We start from the raw sequence: 18,062 nt of genomic DNA, 5'->3' as shown, positions 1-18,062 counted from the left end.
AAGGGTGTATAAGAACTGAGTATGGGATAATGACATGCTGTACAATATTTTACATTTTATGTATACTGTAATACATTTGCTGAAATTGATTGCAAGTGGTTTTCCTTTGTATCAATTTATCAGTTCTGGGAAGCCCTCACAATTCCTTTCTGCAGATCATGTATGTATTCCAAACACCTATTATTTCCCTTTTTGAATTGGGCCATTTTAACCTTTTATTTCAGGCATGAACTGCAAAGGAATAAAAATAAAACCTATGTTTAATAAATAAAATCTAATATAGCTATAGTTCCTTTAATTTTGAATAACATAGCAGTGAAATGTCTGCCACTATCCTTGGAACACTGCAAATTTAATATCACACGCATTCCACCAATCCGTTACCATCCAAGTTTGTTCAGTTAAGTGAGGTGCGTCTTCCCTGTGACCCAAATGTTGTGAGAAATAAAATACAGTTCTATGTCGGCCAAGCATCCATCTTATTTTTTGAACAGTGACTTTTATTGTATGTGTTGTTTTCTTCTGTGACATATGGCCAGTGTTCTGTATTTGTTTCCATTGTTTAGAACCTTGCCTTGAAAAATGTATAACCAATGTACATTTCAGTGATTTATTTTATCTGTGTGCTTTTAATACAAATACTTTATGCCCGAAAATTATCCTTTAAATTATCCTTTTGACACATATTGCTCTGCGGAACTCTTGCCGCACAATGTAGGGGTAACGCATACTGAATTGCACAAGCACAGAATAGTACATACGATAACCTAACTTGCATATACACGTATACATAATTACAGTGCTCAAGTTTCAGAATTGCAGTTATTCTACAGAGGGGAGATGGCACTGCTCATTAGAGCTTAGTCTAATAGAATATAGTACTACTTTCAAAGGATTCTTTTTCTCCATTGTCTGAAAGTGGTGCCGACATATCGGGCGGGCAACAGATCATGTGATGTGTACCGGATGCCCGGTATGTGGTCCCGTTGCCCGTGCGGTTGTCTGTCGTTTAGTGTGTACCCAGCTTTAGTCTACAGATCTATACTTAATAGGAATTATTCTGGTTTCATTTGTTTTCCGTTAACATTTGAATGTTAGATATTTTAGCTTATGTATTGTTCACAAATCTGTAAAACGTTGCTTTTACATGGATTTTATTTTAAGGTTTTTCCACAAATGTGCATGTTTTCTGCAATGGAGACCCTTTTTGGCATTCTATAGTTGATCATTTGAGTTTTTGCATTTTTTGTGATGAATACAGTACCTGGAAGCAGTTAGTCAGTATTATTCCTGTGATTTCTGATTTATTTACTAGATATTACTGGTTACTTTGCACTGGTTTGTGTTTTTTTTTTTTTCAATCCACAACCCCAGCCAGTGATTGGACAACACAAATAAAAGAATGGCTGTCTTAAAGTACTTAACCCATTTGCTGCTGAGCCTATTTTGCCATATTTGTGAGTTGATTACGTGTCAACATCAGTAATTGCAGTACCCACACAATCGTATCTTGTGTTTTTGGAAGACTTTGCATTTCGAGAAAGTAAAATTAAATACTGTAGCTTATTTCTCCTCACGCAGCACAGGCAATTACCTAAAGTGTCTAAAAAGTGCTTTTCAATGAAACTGCAAGAAAATGATCTAAAAGGAAATGTGTGTGTGTTTCTTTACCACCAAGAAATACGTTTGGTGTGATTGCTTAGGCATTAATCCAGCTTTCCAAAAGTGCAATAACCGGATTTACAGTACATGTAGGTTTTCATAATCAAGTCTGAGAGTAAAATTTAGAATGTTGTTTTTTTTTGTTTGTTTTTTTTACCCGTTTTAAATGAAATGCATAGATTGTGTAGGCCTACCATTTTGAAAAATAGACAATTTATTGTATCAAATTAGGCGTTCCCTGTGTTTATTGATGTCAGGTTGTGAAAGCCCTTGGCGACTGAGGGTAACCCCGAGTCTGTGGGTGCCAGGATGTGGGAGATGGAACACTTAATGCTCTCTCCCCTATTTCCTGGTGGGGCTTAATGATGCCGTGTCGTCCCCTGCATCCTCCCAGGTCTGCGTAATTTTAAGGAGGGGGTGGGTGGGAGGACTTTTAAGTAACTTCCCCCAAATTGAACCCCTGCAATGCTTGGCAGCAGTGGGGTTAAAGTCACGTTGTTATTTTTTTATTCAACTTCCTGTACAGGATGAATACAATGCCTAAACAAAAAAAACATATGATGCCAGCATAATTATTATTCATCTGTTATGTGATTAATATTCTAGCACATTGCTTTTATTAGTGCTTTTCATGTCTCATCGGTGACTAAATGAACTTTGGATAATGACTTTATTGATCTCAAATGAGTGTATTAGTGCAAAGTTGGTTTTGTAAAATGACCTGTCAAATTACTCCTGATTCATAAGCAATTCAGAGGTCATTTGAGGATGTTAGACAATATTATGCATAGTTTTGATATCTCGTGTGTGTGCTTTAATAGTGGATGAATAAATAGTTTTGATCAGGCTTTACATTTGTTCTTAAGTATTACTGTTTTGTATGGTGTGCATTTTTTTTTTTTTTTTTTTTTTTAAATCTGTGTATAAATTTTTTTTTTTTTTTTATTGCCATGCAAAAGGGCATACATAAAATGTCATACAAGAGCCATGAAATAAAACATATGGTGAAAAAAGGGTATGCCCAGATCAAGAGAGAGCATACATTACAATTTGGGGAGGACAGAGCTGAAATAAGAGGACGGAGTGTGGCCTATGGGTAAATGTTACTAAAGTGTGAGGTTTCAGAAGTGGAGATGTTGCCCATAGCAACCTATACGATTCTACTTTACATTTAAATAGCACCTTCTAGAAGATAATAGCTAGAATCTCATTGGTTGCTATGGGCAAAACTCTCACTTTGGTAAATTTACACCCTAGGAGTTTGGGACCATTGTGAGGGTGCACTGGAATGAATAGTACAGGTGGAAGTAGAATAAAGAGATGTGTTTTCTAAAAGCCTTTAAATATTTTAAGACTGTGAGAGACTGGTCATGGTAGGGATTGCATAAGGGGATAGTGGCCTTGTAGAAGTCTTGTGGGCAGGGATAAGAAGTGATTATCTTGACTGAGGCACAGGTCAGAGGTAGATTTCAGAGGGTGTAAGGAAGAGTGTTATGATTTGGGTTCCGGAGAACAGGAGAAGCAGGGTAGTGAATTAAAGTGGTGCAGCGGATTTGCAATGGTTCGAAAGGAAGACTTATTTTGCTATGGCATCTATGGTGGATTGAAATGAGGATAGCTGGGTGAGGGGAATGCCAGATCGGAAGTGGTTACCAGATTGGGTAACCTACTTTATTATGTGTGTAGTAAACGTCCATAGTGTTTTGTAGATAAAATCAGATCATGGAATGTTCCTTATGTGTCTCATACACCTTTTTCACTAACTTGAAGAACCTGGGGTTTTGCATGTGAATGCGCATCAACCCGGGTTTTGCTCAAGTGGAAACTGCTCCCTTCAAAAAAAAAAAAAAAAAACCTGGGTCCAGTGACACGGGAATTTGACCCTGGTCGCGACTAGGGTTGGACTTGGGTAAGGGTGCAGTGTAAACTGGTAACCCGGATCCCGTTTACAGCATGGGGACCGCTGGAATTGCCGGCGCTTGGAGATTGTTCTCCAAGTCCTGGCACAAAGGACACTGCAGCCGTGTGCAGTGTAAATGGTGCATACCCAGGAGTAACCTGGGTCAGCGCCACAGTGGGAACAGGGTCACGTCCCAGGTCTGACCTGGATTGGAACAGTGTTCCAAATAACGGGTCAGACCTGGGACTTGGTTGAAAAAGGGATATAAGTGACAAAGTAAATGGTTATGTTAATATTTCAGTTATTGTCTGTACCTCAGCGGAGGTGTCCACCCCCACACCTCCCTCATTTACTGCCAGGTTTGTTTAGAATGTTTGTCATTATGCCAAGTTATTTGTGTTTTTCCCATTAAAATTTTAAATTTGTTTTCATCTTTCATCATTTTGAATGCGAAAACTGTTTGAAAATCTGCTTTTATAAAGCAACTCTATCGCTCATGGTTTTATGTAACTCTGAACATTTTCCCATCTTTCCATTAGGTGGGTTTGGGGGATTTGGAGCCGCAACAACGACGACAGCTTCTGGCTCAGGTTTTAACTTCTCTGCTCCAACTAATACTGGCACTACTGGTAAGACAAAAAAATGTCCTGCAAATGAAGGGGCATTAATCTGTTTTATTTATGTTACAATGTTTCCTCCATACAGGCCACCTTTTCAGGTGGAACTAATGCTGGGCATACACTGCCAAATAAAATGCCTGTCAGACCAATAGACATTTTATCTGGCAGCATGACACCCAGCAGATATCGCATACGGGGAGTAGACATTTCCTCGTTCCTTCCCTGTGAAGTAACAGGGAATATGCCTGTCAGTCGGCCAGGGCTGGGCATTACACTGTAAAAAAACATTGCATTGGACTGGCATGCTGGACTATCCAGCATGCCCGGCCGATTGATATTTTACCCTCTGTCGCCCGCAAACACAGTACAATTAACGGACGGATCTCCCTGATTGTATGGGGTATGTCCAGCATTGGTTTGAAAAAGATTAAAGCACTTTTTTAAAAAAAAACCTAGTGTGTGGCATTTCCTAAGACAGGGCTCGACAAAACCCGGGGGCCAGGTCGCCATGGTGATTTGGTTGCCTGGCGACCAGATTTTCAGCAACCCCCACGCCCTGTAGTGCAGACCGCGAGCGTGGTCCACACTACAGAGTAACAAACAGACTCCTGCGGCCGCTGTATGTTTGTTATAGCAGCCGATGAGTCTCAGACTCTCATTGGCTGCTGGGTCGTCCACAGAGTGAGCCGGCTGCAGCTCACTCATGAGCTCCGCCTTCAGGCTCACCCTGCAGCAGGTTGGGAGAGACATCATGACGTCTCTCCCATAGTGCAGAGCGGACAGCGGTGGTCGTCGGCAGGAGCGTGGATCGGTTAAGTTGCGATTTTTGTTTATTTTTTAAGGGGCACTGCATAGGGGGGGTGGCCGCTACTGGGGGCATTGTGGGGGCACTGCATAGGGTGGGTGGCCATTACTGGGGGTACTGCATAGGGGGGGTGGACGCTACTAGGGGCACTGGGGGCACTGCATAGGGTGAGTGGCCATTACTGGGAGCACTGCATAGGGGGAGGGGATGGCCATTACTAGGGACACTGCATAGGGGGGGGATGGCCATTACTAGGGACACTGCATAGGGGGGGTGGCCATTACTAGGGACACTGTGGGGGTACTGCATAGTTTAGGTGGCTGCTACTGGGGACACTGGGGGTGGGTCCACTACTGGGGCACTGTACTTTACTGCCCATGAATTTTTGGCTGCGGAAGGGTGATCTTTCTGGGGGTTGGTTGCCTGGAGAGGGGGGTTAGCTGCTCAGTAATGTGGCTGTGGGAGGGTGGTTTACCTAGGGTACCCTGTTAGTGGTGTGGCCATGGGGGTTGGTTGTCAGGGGCATAGGTACTCAGTAATGCTGTCCCGGGGGAAGGTGGGGGTCTGGCTCCTACACTTTCATCCTGGCTCCCTAGGTTTTAGAAAAATTAGTCAAGCCCTGTCCTAAGACAATTGAAAGAGAAAAATGTTTTTTATGTATAGACTGAAGTTTGTTTTGTCTCACCTGGCTGGTACCTGCATTGATAAGCTTTCTTGTAGTGGTTGAAGCCATTAGTTATATACTGATAGCAAATAAATGGTGTGATAATGGTAGTACAAATGTATCCACATACATCTATCCTCCATGCGCCACAAGTCGTGTTAGTGCCGTGTAACTCTGTAGCACCAAGCATCTTTTCGAGCAACTCCAAATGCATATTATTCGCACAGCGATGCGAACAGGTAGCACAAGCAGTTTTTGCTGATTAAAATGATATGCGACATTCTGTGTGATTAATCACGATGATTAAAATCAGCCATAGTCTAGTCAGCAGTGTGGGAAATCGGAGGGTCTTGAGAACATATGGAGCATACACACTATCAGATTTTTCTTTTGAACGATTTTGCTAACGATTTACTCAATGATTTGAATGATATCTGAAGAAAAAGAACGATATCTGACTGCAAACATGTCAGATATCGTTCTCTAACAAACGTGAACGCGCATCGTTCATGCTTGTACACATGAACGATTTTTTCATCAGATTTGAACGAGTTTTAAAATAGTTATCGTTCAAATCTGATGAAAAATCTGACCGTGTGTAAGCACCAATACATGTGTTTCATACTCTTACCATAGTGTTTCTGAAACACATCCAAATCTGTTCCTGAATTTGTGTTTGTCAACGTTCATAAGTATTCCAAGTATTGACCAATGTTGATATGTTTCAAATTGTGTAACTTTATCCTTAAATATTTTTTAAAACATAGTAGGAAATAAATAGCAAACATATTGTAATCTGTACGATTTACCATGTTCATTACCAACTTGGTGATTCACTTATTAAAAAATTGTGCCCAGGTTACACAAGTTCATACTTTTACCAGCTGTATGTAGATTTATCCCCTGGATGTCCCCATCTTGCATTTTGTGTACACACACATAGTGACGTGTCTCATTAATGGTGATTCCGTTACTGACTTTGTAAGTAGGCTGATTTATCAGCACTTAAGCTATTTTGATAGTATTTATATGGGGTTTATTGTGGGCTGTTAGATTATGATTTGTTCACATTAATGGTGGCACTTGTATAATAGAGTTTATCTCTGTAAAAAGGTGATTTCGTCATTGGTGGAATTTCCCTGATGTAACATTTGGTTGGAGGAGATCAAATGCAGACATTTTTTCTAGGTTACATTTAGTGAGCTGTGTAACATTTTTTTTTTTCTTTGTGAGAAGGTTCTCACACGTTATGTTTTAATTGTTTTAAGTAGATTTGTCAAAAATATCCCTGTGGTGTTTTGTATTTTTGTTTTTTTTTTCATTTCACAATTCTTATTAGATTTACATTCATAGTACATTATTAACGAAAATGTTCTATTTAATTGATGTACATTTTAGGTCTTTTTGGTACCACTCAGAACAAAGGATTTGGGTTTGGAACAACATTTGGTGCAACACCAGCTAACACAGGCCTAAACACTGGGTTATCCACTGGTCTGGGCTTCACGGGTTTCAACACTCAACCTCAACAGCCACAACAGCAACAGAATGGTTAGTATAAGGTTACATAGCATTGTTCTTCCACATCATGGCTATGCAGTGCTCCCCATTTATTCCATACTCCCTTTATATTACCAACCTTGCTTCCATCAGGTAATTCTCCATATAAAAACAAATTCCAATGTATTACCTATTAACGTTATGAGGCCGATTCAATTAGCCAGGAAGCCCTACACACAAAAATCGTCAAAATGGGAGTGAGTTGATGTGGCGTTGCTGGTGATTTCATACAGCATCGACTTTAACCCCTTTGTTACAGCTTTTTATGAGGCAATTCTCGCTGTACCGCCAGCTTTATGCTGCATTGTACTCTGGTTGCATGGACTTGTATTTGTTGATTTAATTTTTGGGTTTTAAATTGGCATTTAGCTCAATTTTTTTTTTTTTTATAGATTTCAACATTGTTTTGTGTGTTTTTGAAAGCTTTTATGGTCTTTTGTTTTAGTTCTCAGCGGTGGCCTCTTCAGCCAACCTGTGCAGAACACTAACCAGTCAAACCAACTGATCAACACAGCAAGTGCGCTTTCTGCACCAACATTGCTCGGAGATGAAAGAGATGCCATCTTGGCGAAATGGAACCAACTTCAGGCATTTTGGGGAACAGGGAAAGGATATTTCAGTAATAACATTGGTCCTGTGGAGTTCACACAGGAGAACCCTTTTTGTAGGTTTAAGGTAAAAATAATTACCAAAATTAAAAAATTACATATTTTGTGGGTTATTTTGTTTATTTTTAGCTGTGTTAACAACTAGTGATAATATGCAAAATAACCTTTTGCAGAATGGTAACTCAATCCAGTTTTATATTTGTGCATGGTTAACATAATTGATATACATTTTTCAGAAGTACAGGTGTTCCATATACATCTTTGCTACAGTCACGCTACAAAGCCTCTCTTGGTCCTGTGAGACTCTGCTAGTGCTGGATGTCTCTCTTGCTTTTTTTTTTTTTTTTTGCTGAAAATGTGTGTAAATGGCAATGTGATGTGACTGGGACGCCACACCCAAAGTGCTGATTAATTTGATAAGCGACACTTGTATATCTGTGTGCGTCTGAATCTGTATATGAAGTGTTACAATATAGCGGCCGCAGCTTTTTTCATTCCAAGTGCCACTGTGGTTCATATACAGACTCAGGTGCACACAGACATACAAGTGTCACATATCACATTAATCAGCAGTGTCTGCTGGTGCGTCCTAGTCACATCCTCTGCGACTTGACACATTTATGGCAAAACGACAGCCAACGCTAGCAGAGTAACACGGGACCTGGCGGCTCACTCACGACAGGCAAGTTGCACTGCGTGGTGTATTGAGGCTAGGTGTATGAGGACACATCTGTAACTAGTTTACAGAATGGCTGTCATATCACTGAAAGTCTGAGTGCTGATGATCACAGTCCCATCTAATTGGCAGCTGAATATATATATATTTTTTATCTTACATGTTTTCACTACCCCTCCATTAGGCTGTTGGTTTCAGTATCATACCTAACAACAAGGATGAAGATGGTCTTGTGGAACTTGTGTTTAACAAAAAGGAATCTGACATCCGGGCTCAGCAGCAGCAGCTAGTGGAATCTCTGCACAAAGTCCTTGGAGGACACCAGACACTCACTGTAAATGTGGAGGGAGTCAAAACAATGCCTGATGACTGGTAAGTAAAGTAAAAATGTGAATTAAAATACAATAATCAGATACCGTGGTGGCAATTATGAGCAGTGACCAGGTAAGGATGGCAGAATAGCACAGGCTTCAAAATAGTTCAGAGATCCTTATTACCAGCAGCATAATCTGTTTAGTATCGCAGTGATACTAACGAATATACGTTTGGTTTTTAACATTACTTACCCCTCCAGGGAGGTACAGCGACGTTCTCCCTCCTCTGCGTTATCCTCCGCTGTTGCTGGCAGCCTATCACTTCCAGCGACGTGCTTCTTGTCATGCACATGATACGGTCTCGCGGTGGGAACTCGGCAATACCTGGAAGGCGTCGCTGAAGCTGGAAAGGCTGTAGTTAGGTCACCATTGCTGGCAATGGGGACCGTATTGCTTTCACCACCTATAGCTTATCACTGTTTGCTAAAGACTGAAAGGGGGACATAACCCCCCATGTTGTTAAATAGGGGCCTGAGTATTTTCTGTTCTTTGTAGTTTTCTCATTTAGAGGACCAGCTCCTAATATTTAGGATGAATGCTTTCTCTTTTCAGAGTATACAATAATAAATAATATTGGTAAAATAAAATGTAACTTGTAATTCTAGTACAATTAGTCTATAGAGACCTACAAATAAAATGCCTCTTGCTGTGCATTCCAGTCCATACTTTGAGATGGTTCTTGTACATGCCTGCCACACTTGTTGTTAATAACTGGACAGAGTGCTGGAGCTGGGTATTCAAAGCACCTAAAACATTATTTTATAAAATAAATATAATATTTTCCCAATGTCTATGAATACAGATATTCTGTAGCTGTTTAAAGGATCCTGCTAGTCTGTGAATCCATCATTGTGTCCCACTTATTTATAACATAGTTGAGGTTTACATAGCCCTAATACTTATGTCTCAGGATGAAAATATCCTTTAAAGTATTACATAATATATAATTATGAGTGGGTTTCATCAGAGAGTCCCCATTTCACTTCCAAGATGCACTCATTTTATAAAGGATATTATGTTTGAATACTATGTAAATACCTTTCAGTGCTGTGTGTTAGTTGATAGCTGTAGAGGACTGACTGTTCTTCCTTTCTAGTACCGAGGTTGTCATCTATGTTGTGGAACGCTCACCAAATGGGACCTCAAGGAGGGTTCCAGCCACCGCTTTATACAGCTACTTCGAGCAAGCAAATGTCAAGATTAATCTACAGCAAATAGGAGTCACATTAACCATGGCCCGAACAGAACTGTCCCCAGCCCAGATTAAACAGCTGCTGCAGAACCCACCTGCAGGTAAAGTGTTTGTATCTCTCAATCCCTCCCTCCATAGTATTTCAATTAAACAATGGTCGCTAATTGTTTGCACAATTCCAACTGACCTGATGAAATCTTAACAGGATAAAATGCTTTGGAACATGCAGTATTGGACACCTTTTTAAAACCTGGTGTGAAATAGATTGATTGCTAATATTACACTATTGCTGAAACATCTCTTTAAATAAACTAGTACTTTCATAGCCCTTTGCAAGTGTATGTAGACCCAGATGCTTAACACAAAAACATTCACCGATAAGCTGATTGTATTCACTTTTCTGGTACGAATCCATAAAAACATATATAGATTTGTTTACTGAAAATTGATCAAAATTAACTTTTCTGGTCCCAATAAAACATCTGCATAGGAAAGAGACGCCAGAGTCCTACTGGAGTAAACCTGCTAGGAACACAGCCAGAACATACGTCATGCTACAACTGAGGCCAAATTGTGGAAACATTGGAAGACTCCTGGACTAGCATCTACACCAGTGTTTTTCAACCACTTTGCCGTGGCACACTAGTGTGCCACGAGATCAGAGCTGACTTTACATGTACTGCTGGCCAGGGCAGTGGTGGGGTCTTCTGGGAGACGCCCGGGCCATGACCTATGGAGACGCGGTGGCATGACATAGGTCATGCATGCCGCGTTGCACACTGCTCCCAGCTCTGCACTGGGTGTGACTAAGCAACCCCAGCCGATGAGGGACAGGACAGAGATGACAGATACCCTTCTCAGCTGGTTATTTTGTTTTTTTTCTGTGGGTGCTGATGTGATTTTTGTTTTTTTCTTTTCTTTGGGGAACAATGTGTGTGTTTTGTTTTCTTTCTGTGGGGACCATTTTGGTTTATATTCTTTTCTGGGGAAGGGGGGGCTTTTGATTTTTGTTTTCTGTGGTGCCCATTGTATTTTATTAATTTCTGTGGGGGGCATTTTATGTGTATTTTTCTGAGGGGGCCAATGTCTGTTCTTTTTCCTGTGCGGGGCCAATTTGTGAGTGTATTTTCCGGTGGGGGCCAATGTGTGTGGGGTTTTTATCTGTGGGGGACTGATGGTGTGACTTAGCAATTTCAAAATCTTGTTCGATATGCTGCGGGCTTATAAAGATTGAAAATCACTGACCTACACCACTCGTGGCAGACCCTGAGCTCAGTTAGTAGAAGTGGAAATGGGGACGCCTAAAAATATGGAGAGAGGAACTATGGGCCTGATTCAGACCCACTCGCGAGCGGCTGTCCGCTCGCAAGTGGGTCGATGTTATGCACTGAGCATGCGCACGATGGAGGGAGCTCCGTCATGCGCATGCGCCAGACGCGACGAGCGAAGGAAAGTCCTTCGCTCGTTGTGTCCGATCAAAGGGGGCGTGCTGTCAATGTTGATTGACAGCACGCCCCCTTTGGTGGGCGTGCCTCCCTGACGGGGGCGTTCCCACGGGAACGCCTCCCGTCAGAAGCCGGCCCACTGACATCACTAGTGATGTCAGTGGGAGTGATTTTGGCTCTGATAGAGCCAAAATCACTCCGGAGCTTGCGGTTGAAAACCTCAACCGCAGGCTCCGGCTCGCAATTTCGATGGTCGCGATGGTCTCGACCATCGCGGCCATCACAAAGCACGCTCGTATAGCCTGTGGGTGGTGACCCACAGCTATACGAGCGTCCAGGAGGACGCTCCATGAAAATGGAGCCCGGCCCTCATTCAGAGCGTGCGCTCTGCTCAGAGCGTACGGCTCTGAATGAGGGCCTATGTTCTGTAACTTCAATAACAGGAGCAGGTGAAATGGCATGTCCCATAAATAGTTTAGTTCTTCTAGAAGTTGCTGGTAACATTAAACATTGGGCCAGGCTAGTAGTTGATGCTGGCTCCACCAGGGTAGAAAGTTTAACGAACGCAACCTTTCTTCAGGGTCCATTGTCTCCACATGGAGACATTGGGTGTAGGTGGTGGATCAGGAATCTATGCACCACACAGTTAAAGCTTTAGCTCCCAGGTTTCATCGGTCCATCCCCCTATACCCCGAGCCAGAGGCACCTCAGTGTCGTTGGTGCCCAGCCGGAGTCGGTCACCATTAACACAGGGGGCTGCTTAGGCAGCCCTACGGCTTTTTATTTTATGATTTTATTATTTTTGTTTACTACTTTAGAGCGCACAGCAGCAGACTGTACATAAGGACGTCTACACTGCTGCTCCGTCACCCCTCTGGCGCTGCGACGCCAGTACAGATCTGGGGATCTCGGCTGGCATCCCGGGGTCAGTGCTAGCTAAGGCCCCGTAGGAGGACACAGACTGCAGCCGGACGCTAAGAGGACAGGTAAGGCGGGCAGTCATACCTCCGATCTCAGGGGACAGACTGGAGGTGCCAAGTGTGGACGCAGACTCCAGCCACCATGATCCACTAGACCACCAGGGTACACATGGTGTTGGGGACCAGCATCCCGGTGGGTAAAAAATCTGCAAGAGGAGGTCAGCTTCCCCGTTATAGCGAACCCTCGGCTAAGGGCGCCATTCCACAGAGGTTCAGGATGGAAACCCCTACGCTTCATCATCCTAGCTATAGAGCCTGGGGACTTCATGGTTTCTCTGGATATTCAGGAAAGGTACATACAGGTACCTATAGCACCCTCACATCAGCGATATCTCCGGTTTGCTATACAGCAATACTTCCAATTTCAGGCTCTGCCTTTTGGACTATCCACAGCTCCACGGGTGTGGCTATTATGGCAGCCCACCTAACGTGGTCAGGGTGTCCGACTGTTACCATATCTGGACGACCTCCTGCTCCTAGCAGGATCCCCAGAAGTTCTTCCTCCATCTACGGTTAACCATTGCTTTCCTGCACAAGCATGGATGGTTAATCAACTGGAAAAAGTCCTCCCTAAATCCCTCACAGAGAATGATTCATCTGGGAGCCCTGCTGGATTCTCAGGATCAGAGAATCTTTCTGACTTCAGACAAGATCTCCGCACTTCAACTACGAGTGTGCAGATGTCTCCACAATCTCAGAGTGTCGATCCACTCAGCAGTGCAGGTTCTGGGATCCATGATGTCCTCCTTTGACATGGTGGAATGCTCAGTTCCATTCCATGCCTTTGCAAAGACTGATCCCCTCCAGGTGTAACGGGTTACCCCATCGGATCAAAGCTCAGATGATCGTGCTCTCTCCAGAGGTGTGTCGTCTATATCTTGGAGTCTACAGGCATCTCCTCTAACCAAGGGTCGCCCCTTTTGGATCCCGGACTGAGTAATACTAACCATGGACGCCAGTCTCCGGGGCTGGGGCGCAGTGACTAGTCCGCACTCCTTTTAGGACCATTGGACATCGGTCGAATAGCCCTGCCAATCAACATATTGGAACTTCAAGCCGTCTACAGGGCCCTCAACCTGGCCCAGCACATACTTCACAGAAAACTTGTACAGGTTCAGTCCGACAATGCCACAACAGTGGCTTACATCAACCATCAAGGAGGTACTCTAAGTCAGTCAGCAATGGCAGAGGTGTCCTGTATTCTGACATGGGCCGAGGGTCACATCCCGGCCATTTCAGGCAGGATTCATTCCGGGAGTTCTCACTTGGGCAGCAGACTTCCTCAGCCGTCACGAAGTGCATCCTGGGGAATGGTCGCTTCACCAAGAGGTGTTTTCAACTCTTAGTGAACAGATGGGGTCTACCAGAGGTGGACCTCATGGCCTACCGAAACAATCACAAACTGCCTGTGTACGGTTCCAGAACAAGAGATGCCGAGGCAACCTTTGTAGATGCATTGTCAGTGAAGGAGACCTTCCAGTTTGCGTACCTCCTTCCCTCCAGTCTCCCTTCTTTCTCGAGTTCTTCGGAAGTTCAAATAAGACTGAGGCACTGTCCTGATGGCTCCAGCTTGGCCCAGACGTCAATGGTACTTGAATCTCCGGAGTCTCTCCATCGACGCTCCGTTCCTGCTGCCTCAGCGACTGGACCTGTTGTCTCAGGGTCCTTGCCTTTACCCGGATCTGGGTCGTCTGTTTTTGATGGCGTGGCTCTTGAGACATCCCTCCTGAGATCCAAAGGTTTCGCTAGTGCTGTAGTCAAAACTATGCTCAGAGCGCGTAAGCCAGCCTCTGCTCGGATCTACCACAGAGTGTGGCATACATTTTTCCAATGGTGTAGTACCAGAAGCTACGACCACCAGGTGTTTAGGATTTCCAGAGTCCTGGCCTTCCTTCAAGCTGGATTGGACCTAGGACTCCGCCTCGCCTCACTGAAAGTGCATGCCTCTGCTCTGTCCATTTGGTTCCAGCGTAGACTTGCTCCACTAACTGATATCCACACCTTCCTCCAGAGTGTCCTCCGTATTCAACCTCCATTTGTCCCTCCAGTGGCTCCTTGGGATTTGTCCGTAGTTCTTCGCACCCTCTATTTGAACCCCTTGATTCTCTGGGATTGAAGTGGTTAACAGCGAAGACTTTTACTTCTGGCTATATGTCAGCCAGAAGAGTGTCAGATTTAGGGCCACGTGGTCCTCTGTCCATACCTTTCTGAGGGATACCTTCGCCTCTCAGGATGCTTCCTTTGGGCACTGGATTCTCCTCTCTGCACAGGACCGTCCCCACCCTTAAAAGGACTGCTTTGGGACATCCCCAAGGTCTCCCTGTGGAGCCTATGGACCCTGAAGATGAAAATTAGTTATGGTAAGAACTTACCTTTGGTAACTCTTTCTTCGAAGTCCATAGACCACACGCCCTGACACACCTGGCTTTATATGGGCTATGTGGCTGGTCACCGGTTTCCCGTCTCCTTCTCCGTGAGAGTGTGATTCTTGTGTACCAGTCTTCCTTCTCTCTTCTCCGCCTTTGGCTTGTAACGAACTGAGGTGGCTCGGCGGCGGGGTATAGGGGGATGGACCGATGCACCCTGGGAGCTAAAGCTTTAACTGTGTTGTGCCCGGATTCATGATCCACCACCTACACCCAAGGTCTCCCTGTGAACGCTATGGACTTCCAAGAAAGAGAGTTAACAAAGGTAAGGTCTTACCATAACGAATTTTTATCATGGTTAATTCTGGAGCCATTTCCCTTTCCAGATATGCAAGCAGGTGGAGGGAAGATAAAAGGAGCAAGTATCTACAGTCCCACAATCTGAGTGGAAACAAATTGTTGACATAAAGTAATGGTCACACAAGGCATGTCTACAGGAAGTAGCACTCCCATCCCTTAGACACAGGCCAGATTGGAAAAGGAAAACAAATATATATATATATATATACATATATTTTGTTTTTTAATTTAAAACCTATTATTTCTGAGGAGGTAAGCTGGGGGACCCTACCCCCTAATGAGAACCGCAGCTTTTTTCTGCTAGCCTCATCTGGCCAGCAGGGTGCCGCAGCCTGAATCTATGCAGCAGTGCCACCTGGAGCGTCTTTATCCTGCTTCAGATGGTCACACTGCTGCCCTTACAGCTCCTTGTAGCATCCTGAGGATGCTCCGGGCATTGCTGTAATCACCTGCATTTGTGGCCCCTCCCCTGTGTGACATAACACGGAGGGGTCGTGGCCTTCACCGAGCCCGTGAATAAAAAGGTTCCCCACCCCTGGTCTAGAGCCTCCTGTGCCCGATGGCATAGGAGGCTTGCTGACCCTGCGCAGCTACCAGTTAGCTGTACCTTGATGGAAGCGGTATCCGAGCAACCGAGAGCATGCTTCAGGGGTTCTCTATAGCCGCAAGCAAACATGAAATGAAAAATGAATAACAGCACAGCATCTTCAGAAAAAAATGGTCTGACACTTGCCAATTGGGGTTTAGAGGGGGAGGTGTCAGAATTTGAGCAGCTATATGCAAAGTGCCCAAGCTCCTCACACTATGTTTATTTTTAATAAAACATGGCCAACCACATGCAAAAAATGCATTTTCAATAGTTTTTTTTACATTGTATTATAATATATATGACAGCTAGCAGTATGGTTTTTTTTCTGAGTTTGAAACTTAGAAACCTAAAATCCGAAAAATATTATACATTCATTCTGCTAATTACCTTTGATAAGTCATATGGAAAATTATTGGTTAATGTGCAATAAAAATACCCAGATAAAATAAATCATCCATCAACTGTACGTTCTTATTGACCACGACATTTGTTATTCATAATTAGAGCGGTATCCAATTAGCTATGGTAACGATAAGTTTTACAGATGAAAACTTTTCGGACCCGTTGCACAAATTTGCCGCCTATCACATGTATGTACGCTCCCGTTTATTGTGCAATCCAATTACAAAACCTGAAATAACGCATTCGCAGGGAAGACAGGTGAAAAGTAAAGGTGAAAATGGGGAAATCGGCATGTACCCCCCAAAAAAGGGAAACTAATATTGGGTAACAGTATAGAAGTCTTTTATTGGCCATAATCAAAGGGTTTGGAGTTCTTAAGTAGTGTCAAATGGCTGTTATATGCATTTTTCTATAACAGTAAAAAATAAAAAGAGAGAAATTAGCTTTTTTTTTTTTTTGCCAAAGGTAATGCTCTAGTTAAATTATGGGTACATAAAATGAGGGTAAGTATATTTTTGAGTCATTTTAGGGCACTTTTAAACATTGCATTGTAGCAAGTGTATTTTTAACATTTCTTAAAACACCTGCTCCATCCCCCAAAGTACCTAACCCGCTACTTTGACTCCATTTTACTGTACTTTTTACTTTTTCACGTCAAAAATGATGTCGTTATTGGCCCAAATAAGCTGATTAAAAAAAATGTGTCTTGTTAGTCATTAAGGGGGGTGTCCCAGGGGTTCTGCACCAAGTCCCGACATTTTAGAACAAAAATTGGATTTTGCACAACTTTTCACTTACTCACAAGTTTTGCGATAATTGGTATGGAAGACTTTGGACCATGTCTAATTGAATAGCATGATTACCATTTTTGGAGAGAAGTTTTCTCAAGTGAAAACTTTTCGCCAAAAAATGGGTTTTCGCGGCTAATTGGATACCGCCCTTAGTCTGAATTATCAAATAGAGAATGCACATCCCTGGTGTTTTAAAGAACAAATACAAAATGTAAGCCATAGTTGCCCTTGCACTAGAAATACTAATATATTTTTATTTTAAGGTGTGGATCCAATTATTTGGGAACAAGCAAAAGTAGACAACCCTGATCCAGAAAGGTGGGTTTGTACTTATTAGAGTGGCTTTAATATTGCAGACTGTTGGACTTTCTCTGTGAAATTTCTATTTTTGTATCTAAAATATTTACTATCTAAAAAAAAAAAAAATAATAATTTTAAAACCTTTTTCAATGCAGCTACATTTCCAAACTAGACCAGCACTCAAGAACAGCTATAGGCTGTTGGAGAGACCTTCTGTTCAGTAGCATATAAGAGGGGCTTTTGGGGCAATCACATGTGTGATTGTTTCTGTTTGATGAAGGTAGTGGGGTAGAATAACTAAAGTTTCTAAAAATGCAAAGTGATGGTATTGCCCATAGCAACCAATCAGCTATCATTTTTCTTATTGCAATCTAGAAAATGATTGACAGAATGTGATGGTTTCTTAAAGGCAATACTTCCAATTGTCTGTTTTTAGAAGCTTTACTAAATCTACCCCAATATCTAAACATTGGTGACATAAGAGAGCTACACTTAATCTGCCACACAGAGTATGTGTTTTAAATAATAATCTAGTAGATGCCTTTTTGAGCACTTTGTAAAATGGTAGCCAGTCTTTATGAAAGCAGTTTCTAATGGTGTGTAATGCTTGTTTTCACATTGCTTGCCATGTCTGTGTGATTGAGCCCTAAAATAGCCAAAGTTGTTTTACAGTTAAATACAATTCTCTGTACAGTACAAGATATTTGTGATGAAAAAGTGGATTTGTGTGTTTAGATAATCGGAAACCTAACTTACATTTGTGTTTTT

At 42.8% G+C, this 18,062-nt stretch overlaps 1 protein-coding gene across 1 annotated transcript in view; it reads left to right on the top strand.

Moving 5' to 3' along the window:
- Positions 1–18,062, top strand: part of NUP54 (nucleoporin 54) — a 38,338-nt gene that overhangs the window by 6,703 nt on the left and 13,573 nt on the right. Inside the window, exons 3-8 of the mRNA XM_088456418.1 lie at positions 4,102–4,191; positions 7,050–7,202; positions 7,657–7,886; positions 8,680–8,867; positions 9,966–10,162; positions 17,258–17,312. Of these exons, the coding sequence (XP_088312544.1) occupies positions 4,102–4,191; positions 7,050–7,202; positions 7,657–7,886; positions 8,680–8,867; positions 9,966–10,162; positions 17,258–17,312 (913 nt within the window). The remainder of the gene's footprint in view (positions 1–4,101; positions 4,192–7,049; positions 7,203–7,656; positions 7,887–8,679; positions 8,868–9,965; positions 10,163–17,257; positions 17,313–18,062) is intronic.

Source organism: Taudactylus pleione, unplaced genomic scaffold (assembly GCF_031769625.1).
Source record: "Taudactylus pleione unplaced genomic scaffold, aTauple2 ptg000703l, whole genome shotgun sequence".
Taxonomy (NCBI): domain Eukaryota; kingdom Metazoa; phylum Chordata; class Amphibia; order Anura; family Myobatrachidae; genus Taudactylus; species Taudactylus pleione.
This window is presented reverse-complemented; position numbering and strand designations above follow the sequence as displayed.